This window comes from Orycteropus afer, unplaced genomic scaffold, assembly GCF_000298275.1.
Source record: "Orycteropus afer afer isolate SDZICR_OR568_19922 unplaced genomic scaffold, OryAfe1.0 scaffold00231, whole genome shotgun sequence".
In the NCBI taxonomy this organism is placed as follows: Eukaryota; Metazoa; Chordata; class Mammalia; order Tubulidentata; family Orycteropodidae; genus Orycteropus; species Orycteropus afer.
Window position 1 is genome coordinate 5,133,218 of NW_006921818.1, and position 10,608 is coordinate 5,143,825.

The 10,608-nt window shown below is 42.2% G+C and overlaps 1 protein-coding gene across 1 annotated transcript in view; it reads left to right on the forward strand.

The window, feature by feature from the left end:
- USP39 (ubiquitin specific peptidase 39) overlaps nucleotides 1-10,608 on the forward strand; it is a 71,035-nt gene continuing 60,427 nt past the window's right edge. The window contains exon 1 of the mRNA XM_007948896.2: nucleotides 1-349. Coding sequence (XP_007947087.1) covers nucleotides 88-349 — 262 coding nt within the window. The 5' untranslated portion in view covers nucleotides 1-87. The remainder of the gene's footprint in view (nucleotides 350-10,608) is intronic.

The window sequence follows — 10,608 nt, forward strand, 5'->3', positions numbered from 1 at the left end:
TCGACAACAGCTCCATTCCTGATTGGCTGCGTACGGCGTTCTCCAGTGTGCCTGGTGCCTATCTGGGCGGCTTGGTTGGTAGTGGAGATGTCTAGCCGGTCCAAGCGGGAGTCTCGTGGTTCTACCCGAGGGAAACGCGAGTCCGAGTCGCGGGGCAGCTCGAGTCGTGTCAAGAGGGAGCGGGAGCGAGAGGCCGAGGCGGCGAGCTCCCGGGGCAGCCCAGTGCGCGTGAAGCGGGAGGCGGAGCCGGCGAGTGCTCGCGAGGCACCGGCGCCCGCCTTCCCGGTGGTGCGGGTGAAGCGGGAGCGCGAGGCGGATGAAGACTCGGAACCCGAGCGGGAGGTGCGAGGTGCGCGGAGCCGGCCGGGCGTGGAGTCCACTCTCGCCTCATCGTTTCTTACTTTCTAGCTTTCTGCGATTTTTCTGTAACGGGTATGGTGGGGGAATTCAGACACCAGTATTAATAATAAAAGTTCCAAACCAGACTGGTTGCCATCGAGTTGATTGGGACTGATGGCGAGCCCATGTGTGCAGAGTAGAACTGCGCTCCATTAGATTTTCAAGGCTGTGACCTTTTGGAAGCAGATCGCCAGGCTTTTCTCCTGAGTCGCCTCTGGGTCGGTTGGAACCGCCAAGCTTTAGTAGCCGAGCTCTAGTAGCCAAGTGTTAAATGCTTGCGCCATCCAGGGAACCCTAGTATTGATTGTAGTTGTATTTTTAGTACTATTGATAGCAGTCTCTCTTTATGGAATGCCTAAGGTGGGCAAGGCACAGTGCTGATTACAGGTGTTAACCGCCGTCAGTTTTTACGAAAATGTCGAAGTGTGGGTTTTGGTCAGGGCTTGGAACTGATTATTGAATGTTGGACACCCAGCTGGGAATTTGCATTTTCACCCCAGATACACTGAATCAGAATCTACATTTTAATTAGATCCCCAGCTTATTCTTATAGCTCCTCAAGTTATTCTTAGGTGTACATAAGAGTTATATGGGTATCTTGTTGACACGTGCATTCAGATTCAGTGTATCTGGGGTGGAAATGGAAATTCTCAGCAGGAGGTTGAACTGGAATGAATTGGTTCAAAGTGCTGGTTTACTGAAATTCCTGGAATCAGACCATAGAAAGCTGAAAGCCTGAGTGCTGGTCACCTGCCTAGATTACCCTGTTATCCCTAGGGTTGTAGCAGTCAGGCGATCTGGATTCTGGTCTTGCGTTTGAGGCTGTGTCACTGGTTTCGGCGCATGTATTTCACGTTTTTGTCTGCCTGTCTGTAAATTAGTAGAAGTAATCCTGCCAGTGAAATTGTTACTCCCCTTCATGAATTCCCCCTGTGCCTCCTGCCTCTGGACTTTTGGTATCTGTTGGTACTCCTTGTGAGAGAATGACATCTGGAGACCTCATCCCTCAATCGTGGCTTCCTGTTTCTTACCCTCTCTGTTCCTACTTGTTCAAAACTTGTTGTTAGTTTCCGTGGAGTCATTTCCAACTCCTAGGACTCCATGTGTACAGAGTAGAACTGCTCCTTAGTGTTTTCAAGGTGTGACCTCTCAGAAGCAGATCATGAGGCTGGTCTCCTGAGACATCACTGGGGGGGATCAAACTGCCAACCTTTGGTTTAGTAGTCAAATGCTTAACTGTTAGCGCCACTCAGGGAATCCTGTTAAACGTTTTGTTGTTCGGTGCTGTCAAGTCAGTTTCAGCTCATAGCAACCTCCTGTGCAACAGGATGAAACACTGCCCTCCGCCATCCTCACATTGTCACTGTGCTTGAGCCCATGGTTGTTGTCTCTTGTGTCATTCCATTTAGTTGAGGGTTGTACTCTTTTTCTGTGACTATCTACTTTACCAAGCATGATGTCCTCTAGGGACTGGTCTCTCCTGATAACATGTGTGAAGTATGAGAGTTGAAGTCTTGCCATCGTTGCTAAAAGGAGCATTCCATCTGTGCTTCTTCCATACAGATTTCTTCATTCTTCTAGCAGTCTATGGTATATTCAATTCTCTTCCCTAACACCATAATTCAAATACATGTTTCTTCTGCAGTCTTACTTATTCATGTTCAGCTTTCACATGTATATGAGTGTGTTGAAAAGACCATGGTGTGGATCAGGCATACCTTAGTCCTCAAAGTGACATCTTTGCTTTTTAATACTTTAAGGAGGACTTTTTGCAGCAGATTTGTCCAATGCAGTATATTCTTTGATTATGGATCCAAGTAAAATGAAATCCTTGACTACTTCAATCTCTTCTCTGTTTACTGTGATGTTGCTTATTGGTGCAGTTGTGAGGATTTTTGTCTTTTTAATGACCTTTTGCGTTCTTCGTATATAATATCCTTGATGTCATCCTACAACCCATCTGGTGTTTGGTCATTGGTGTTCAATGAGTCAAATTTAGTTTTCATATGGACTCTAAATTCAGGTGGGATATACGTAAGGTCTTATTTTGGCTCTCGTTGTCGTGTTTTAATTTTCTTCAGCTTCAACTTAGACTTGCATATGAATATTTGATCATCTTTTCCACAGTTGGCCCCTGGCCTTGTTCTGATTGATATATTGAGCTTCTCCATAACCTCTTTCCACAGATGTAGTCAGTTTGATTCCTGTGTATTCAGTTTGGTAAGGTCAATGAGTATAATCACTGTTTATATTGTTGAAAAAAGAATTTTACAGTGAATAAGTCATTGGTCTTGCAGAAGTCTATCTTGCCAACTCTGGTGTTGTTTCTGTCACCAAGGCCATATTTTTTGTTGACTCATGCTTCTTTGTTTCCAATTTTCACATTCCAATCACTAATAATTATCAAGGCAGCATGATTGCATATTTGGTCAATTTCAGATTGCAGAAGTTGATTAAAATCTTCAGTTTCTTCATCTTTGGCTTTGGTGGTTGGTATGTGAATTTGAATAATAGTCTTATTAACTGGTCTTCCTTGTAGGTGTATGGATATTATCCTCTTACTGATGCCATTCCACCACTCGACTGACAGTTTGTTGTACTGTGGTGGCTTGTGTGTTGCTGTGAGGTTGGAGGCTATGCCACCAGTATTTCAAATACCAGCAGGGTCACCCATGGTGGACAGGTTTCAGTGGAGCTTCGAGACTAAGAAAGACTCGAAAGAAGCAAGGGGCCAATCACTTCTCAAAGTATTGGCCAGTGAAAACGTTATGAATAGCAGAGAAGCACTGTCTGATATATTACTGGAAAACTTTATGAATAGCCCTGAAACATTGTCTGATATAGTGCTGGAAGATGAGCCCCTCAGGTCGGAAGGCACTCAAAATATGACTGGGCAAGAGCTGCCTTCTCAAAGTAGAGTCATCCTTAATGACGTTGAAGGGGTAAAGCTTTTGGGACCTCCACTTGCTGATGTGGCACTTCTCAAAATGGGAAGAAACAGCTGCAAACGTCCATTAATAATCAGAACATTGAATGTACACAGTATGAATCTAGGTAAATTGGAAGTTGTAAAAAATGAAATAGAACACATAAAGATCAATCCTAGGCATTCGTGAGCTAAAATGGAGTAGTTTTGGCCATTTTGAATCAGACAGCCATCTGATCTACTATGCCGGGAATGACGAATTGAAGAGGAATGGTGTGGCATTCGTTGTCACAAAGAATGTTTCAAGATCAACCCTGAAATACAGTGCTGTCTGTGATAGGATAATATCCATATACCTACAAGGAAGACCAGTTAATACTACTTTTATTCAAATTTACACATCAACCACCAAAGACAAGGAAATTGAAGATTTTGACCAACTTCTGCAGTGTGAAATTGACCAAACATGCAATCAAGGCATATTGATTATTACTAGTGATTGGAATTCGAAAGTTGGAAACAGAGAAGAATCATTGGTAGTTGGAAAGTATGGCTGTGGTGATAGAAATGACACTGGAGATCGCATGATACAAATTTGTAGACCAACGACTTACTCATTGCAAATACATTATTTTTTCCAACAACAAGCAGTGGCTACACACATGGACCAGATGGAATGCACAGGAATCAGATTGACTTCATCTGTGGAAAAACGCAACAGAGAAGATCAATATCTTCAGTCAAACTAAAGCCAGGAGCTGACTGTGGATCAGACCATCAATTGATCATATACAGGTAGAAATTGAAGCTGAAGACAATTAAAACAAGTCCACAGTAGCCAAAATTAGACCTTGATTATATCCCACCTGAATTTAGTGACCACCTGAAGAACAGATTTGAAGCATTGAACACCAGTGACCGAAAACCAGACAGATTGTGGGATGACATCAGCAACATCATACACTGAAGAAAGAAAAAGGCCATTAAAAAAACAGAAAAGGAAGAAAAGAACCAAATGAATGTCAGAAGAGACTCAAAGTTGCTCTTGAACCGAGAGTAGCTAAAGCAGATGGAAGAAATGATAAGATAAAAGAGCTGAACAAAAGATTTCAAAGAGCAGCTCGAGAAGACAAAGTCAGTTATTATAATGAAATGTACAAAGATCTGGAGTTAGAAAACCAAAAGGGAAGAATACACTTAGCATTTTTCAACCTGAAAGTAATGAAGAAAAAATTCAAGCCATGGGTTGTAATATAGAAAGATTCTATGGGCAAAATATTGAATGATGCAGGAAACATCAAAAGATGATGGAAGAAATATACAGAGTTACAGTACCAAAAAGAATTGGTCTATTTTCAATTATTTCAGGAGGTAGCATGTGATCAAGAACCAATGATATTGAAGGAAGAAGTTGCAGTGAAGGAATGGGCAAAAAACAAGGCATCAGAAATTGATGGAATACCCAGTGAGATGTGTCAACAAATGGATGCTGCTCTGGAGGCACTTACTAGCCTATGCGAAGTAATTTGGAAGACATCTACCTGGCCAGCTGACTGAAAGAGATCCATATTTCTTCCTGTTCCAAAGAAAGGTATTTCCACAGAATGTTGAAATTATTGAACAGTATCATTAATATCACATGCAAGTAAAATATTGCTGAAGATAATTAAAAAATGATTGCAGCAGTATACTGACAGGAAACTTCCAGAAATGCAAGCTGGATTCAGAAGAGGACATGGAATGAGGGATATCATTGCTGATGTCAGATCTTGGCTGAAAGCATAGAATACCAGAAAGATGTTTACTTGTGTTTTATTGAGTGTGTAAAAGTACTCATCTGTGTGGATCATGGGAGCTTTGGTGGTGTACTGCCTAAGGCATTTGACTGCTAACTAGAAGGCTGGGGGCTCAAACCCACCAGCTATTTCTCAGAAAGAAGGTTGGGTAATCTACTTTCTTAGTGATACCTCCAAGGGGGATTGCTATGATTCGGATCTGACTCAATGGCAGTGAGTTTTGTATTGTATTTTGCATGGATCATAACATTATGGATAATATTGTGAAGAACACTTAATTGTGCTCATGAGGAAACTGTACATAGACCAGGAGGCTGTCGTTCGAACAGAACAAGGGGATACTGCGTGATTTAAAATCAAGAAGGGCATGAGTCAGGGTTGTATTCTGTCACCATACTTATCAATCTGTATGTTGAGCAAATAGTCCAAGATGCTGGACTGTATGAAGAACAGGGCATCAGAATTGGAGGAAGACTCTTTAACAACCTGCAATATACAGATGACATAACCTTGCTTGCTGAAAGTGAAGATGCCTTAAAGCATTTGCTGATGTAGATTAAAGAATACAGTCTGCAATATGGATTACACCTCAACATGAAGAAAATGAAAATCCTCACAACTAGACCAATAAGCAGAATTATGATAAATGAAGAAAAGATTGAAGTTGTTAAAGATTTTCTATTACTTGGTTCCACAGTGAACACCGATGAAACCAACAGTGAAGAAATCACGACATACTGTACTGGGCATATTTGCTGCAAAAGACGTCTTTAAAGTTCTGAAGAGCAAAGATGTCTCTTTGAAGACTAAGGTGTGCCTAACCCAAGCCAAGGTGCTTACAGTAACCTCATATGCATGTTGGAGGTGGACAATGAATTAAGGAAGACTGAGGAAGAGTTGATGCTTTTGAGTGGTGGTGTTGGCAAGGAGTATTGAAAGTACCATGGGCTGCCAGAAGAACGAACAAATCTGGAAGAAGTACAGCTGGAATGCTCCTTGGAAGCAAGAATGGCCAGCTTTGTCTCCCCTACTTTGGTCATGTTGTTAGAAGGGACCAATCCCTGGAGAAGGATATCATGCTTGGTAAAGTGGAGGGTCAGAGAAAAAGGGGAAGGCCCTCAACAAAATAGATTGACACGGTGGCTGCAACGATGGACTCAGGTATATCATTGTGAGGCTGGCTCAGGACCAGGCAGTGTTCTGTTCTGTTGTACATAGGGTCACTATGAGTTGGAGCCAACTCAGTGGTGCCTAACCACAACAGCAGCAACGGACAGCATTGTGCTTTAAGATAGATCTTGAAATGTTCTTTTGAAGAATGTGACACCATGCCTCTTCAATTTGTCATTCCCAGCATAGTAGGCAATATGATTGTCTGATTCAAACTGGTCAATACCTGTCCATTTCAGCTCACTCATGCCTAGCATATCAATCTTTATGTTCCCATTTCATTTTTCTGCAAATTCCAATTTTCCTAGTTTCATGCTTTGTACATTCCATGTTCTAATTATTAATGGATCTTTGCAGCTGTTTATTCTCATTTTGAGTTATGCCACATCAGCAAATGAAGGTCTTGAAAGTTGCACTCCATGCGTATCATTAAGGTTGCTTCTATTTTGAGGAGGCAGTTCTTCCCTGGTTATATTTTGAGTACCTTCCAACCCCATGGGCTCATCTTCTGGCACTGTATATGACAGTATTTCACTGCTATTCATAAGGTTTTCAGTGGCTAATTTTCTTCAGAAGTGGACTGCCTCTTCCTTCTTCCTAGTCTGTCTTAGTCTGGCAGCTCTGCTAAAACCTTTTCACCATGGATTACCCTGCTGTTATTTGAAATACTGGTGGCATAGCTTCCAGCATCACAGCAACATGCAAGCCACAATAGTATGCTCAACTGACAAATGAGAGGTGGGTTGAACATTCGCTTCTCATTAAATAGGTGCCTGTCACTTCTGGGGAGTCCCTGGGTGGTAGAAATGGTTAATGCTCGGCTGCTAACTGAAAGGTTGGCAGTTTCAGTCCACCCAGAGGTGCTTTAGAAGAAAGCCTGGTGATCTACTTCTGAACAGTCTACATTGAAAACGCTGTGGAGCACAGTTCTAACCGGACACGTGTGGGGTCAACATGAGTTGAAGTTGATTGGGCAGCAACTGGATACCACCTCTGAAGCTTTTCTTTTCCAACCCAATTATATCCTTTTTTTCCTTCTCTCAACTGTGTACTCCTGACTTCAGTGTATTCCTATATACTTGTATTTTGGTGAGTTAGTAGGAGTCTATTGAAATAGATGAGTATATCACTAGGCTGCTTACTAGAGGAAGGGGCACTGTCTGGAGGAGGTCTCTTTTTCTTCAAGACTTTGTAATTCTACCTGTAATTCATATAGATAATAGTGGTTATCTGTGTGATTATAATGTAATATTAGATCTTAAATTTCTTACTCAGAGTTCTTTGTTTTATGTATATATATATATTTTAATTTTGCTTTGGGTACAAACTTACAGAGCAGAATTTGTTTTATGTTCAACATTTTGTGTACCTTTGGTTTCACTCCCTAATTACTATCCCCAACCCTAACCTACTCTCCTCCTCTTCCTTCCCAGTAACTCCGCCCCACTCCTTAGTTACTCACTCCTGCATGACCTGCTTTTCTTCCGTATGAATGTTGCCCCTCTGGTGCCCCATGGCCGATTGCTCCAAGGGATGTATCTCTGTAGACTAGGTGGGTGCATCGCCCTCAGCTGAGTGTTCTGCATGTATGTCTCATTTACTCTTGGGCTGAGAGCCAGACCTTGGGAGTGAGTTTTATCCCAGGCATGAAGTGTTTCCCAGGGCCATAGTCTTGAGGGGTTCCACCAGACTCTATCTAACCAGTAATTCTGGTCATTATCGAGTTTTTGGATTATGTTCCACATTTTTCCTCCCACTCTATCCAGGATCTCCAGTTTTGATCCCTTCCTGAGTGGTTGGGATTGGTAGCCAGACACCATTTAGTTCTTCTGGTCTCAAAGTCCATCACGTTCTAGGGCTGATTGTTTCCAAATACCCTTGCTTTTTTTCACTCTCCTTCACTTCTGATGATAGGAGACCATTAGCTGCATCTTAGATGGCCGCTAGAAAGCTTTTAAGACCTCAGTTGCTACTCACCAAAGTTGTGGAACAAGATTTTTATGTATATTGTTGTGCCAATTGAGTCTGGTGCCCCCCAAACTATGGTCCTGAGCCGGCAGATCCGGTGGATCTCTTTCCCACAGTGTCTGGCTGTCTATGAGGGATTGCTCTATGTCTGTCTTCTGTTGGTTCTGTAATGATTGCGGGTATTTTGTATCAGTAGTATCTGTACAAGATTAGCCTCAGCTGAATCTATGTTGGGGAGCTCTGGTGGCATAGTGACTAAGGCATTTGACTGCTAACCAAAAGGCTGGTGGTTCAAACCCACCAGATACTCCTCAGAAGGAAGATTGGGCAATCTGCTTCTGTAGTGATACTGCCTCGGAAACCCAAGGACTGGTCGCTGTGAGTTGGATCTGACTTGATGGCAGTGAATTTGGTTTTTCTCTTTGGTCTAGAGTAGAATCGTGTTCACTGACCCCTATCTGATCTTCTCAGTTGTCTATGTGTTTACCTGTAGCCTGGCGTTTGGTGTTAATGGTAATGCAGTATTGTGGATATACTGGTATTAGACTCTGTCATCTATTATCTTATGTGCGTTATTCGGTGTCCTCCAATTCCCAAATGTTATCATGCTGGTCACAAACTCTTTCCATACCATCCCTCCCCTTACTCAATTCAGCGTGTGGCCCCCAGCTAGTCCAAAATTATCCACCCCCCTTTCCCTCCCTTCCTCGGTAACCTACAAAGTGAGTTCCTTCACTAAGCAAACCCTTTCTTTTTGCAGTAATGGGCTCTTTTTTTCAAACCTGGGCTGACGCGGTGAGAGCGCTCAATCCTAACCATTAGACCACAAGGGATCTCTGTTATATTTTTATTCTCTGTATAGGGTCTAGTAAAGGCTGTTGCTCACTGAAAAGGCTTGATTAACTTTGAATAATCTAATTAATAGTTTCAAGGTATTCCTGATTTTCTTCACTTAAGTAACTGTCAGCATTCAGTTTCCCTTTCCTGGGAAGGGAAATGGTTTATAAGGTATTTTGCATAATTGTGGTGAGGAGATTGTTTTCTCTGGTGAGATACTAGGATCAGAATTACTGTTAATGTCTTTATTTATTTTTATTGTAAATTAATTTTCCATACAGCAATTCATATGGATTTTGTTTCATGACATTGACTGCAGTTCCCCAAAATGTAACAGTTTTCTTCCTAATTCCTCTCTGTACTTACCTCTGATCTTTGTCCTTTCCTATGCATTCCTGCCCCTGAGCTATCTTCCTGTGCAAACACTGCCCTTCTGTTCTCCCATGGTTGATCGCTCCAAGGAGTGTATCTGTCTGGTGGAAATGTTCACCCCTATGCCTGTCTGTTGTTTGGCTGGAAGCCACAGGAGTGAGTTCAGTTCCAGACCTGAAGGGTAACTAGGGGCCGTAGTCCCAAGGGTCTCACCAGGCTCTAAATCAGACCAGTAAAACTGGTCTTTTTTAATGATTGAGTTTTGTTCCACATTGTTCTCTTACTCCAGGATCTCCAGCACTGATCCCTTTCTGAGTGGTTGACTATAGTAGCTGGGCACCATAATGTCTTTATTTTTCTGAACGTAAATTTTGAAATACATTACAAGCACTAAGACTGAATTTACAGTGAACAAGTACAGTTTAAAGATTAATATGAATTGTTGTTAGGTGCTGTCCAGTTGGTTTCAACTCATCGTGACCCTGTGTACAACAGAAAGAAACACAGCCCAGTCCTGTACCACCCTCACAATCATTGCCATGCATGAGCCCATTGTTGTAGCCACTGTATCAGTCCATCTCACTGAGGGTCTTCCTCCTTTTCACTGACCCTCTCCTTTACCAAGCATGATGTCCTTCTCCAGGGATTGGTTCCTTCTGATAAGATGACCAAAGAATGAGACACAAAGTCTGGTCATTCTCACTTCTAAAGATTATTCTGATTGTTTCAAGACAGATTTGTTTTTTTTCTGGCAGTCCATGGTAAATACAGTATTCTCTAGCACCATAGTTCAAAGGCATCAATTCTTTAATTCCCTTACTTAATGTTCAGCTTTTACATGTGTATGAAGCTGTTGAAAAGACAGTGGGTTGGGTCAGGTGCACTTTATTTAGGCTTTGAAGTAACATCTTTGCTCTTTAAAACTTCAGAGAGGTCTTTTTGTGTGTGTGTGTGATTTGGGTGAAGATTTACAGAGCAAATTCACTTTCCATACAGCAGTTTAATATACTTTGTCTCATGACATTGACCACAGTTTACCACAATGCAACAGCTCCCCTCCCACTTCCTCCCCATAGTTGCCTCTTCCCAGTGTCCATCCCTCTATGGACTCCTGCCTCCTGAGCTGTCTCCCTGTGCATA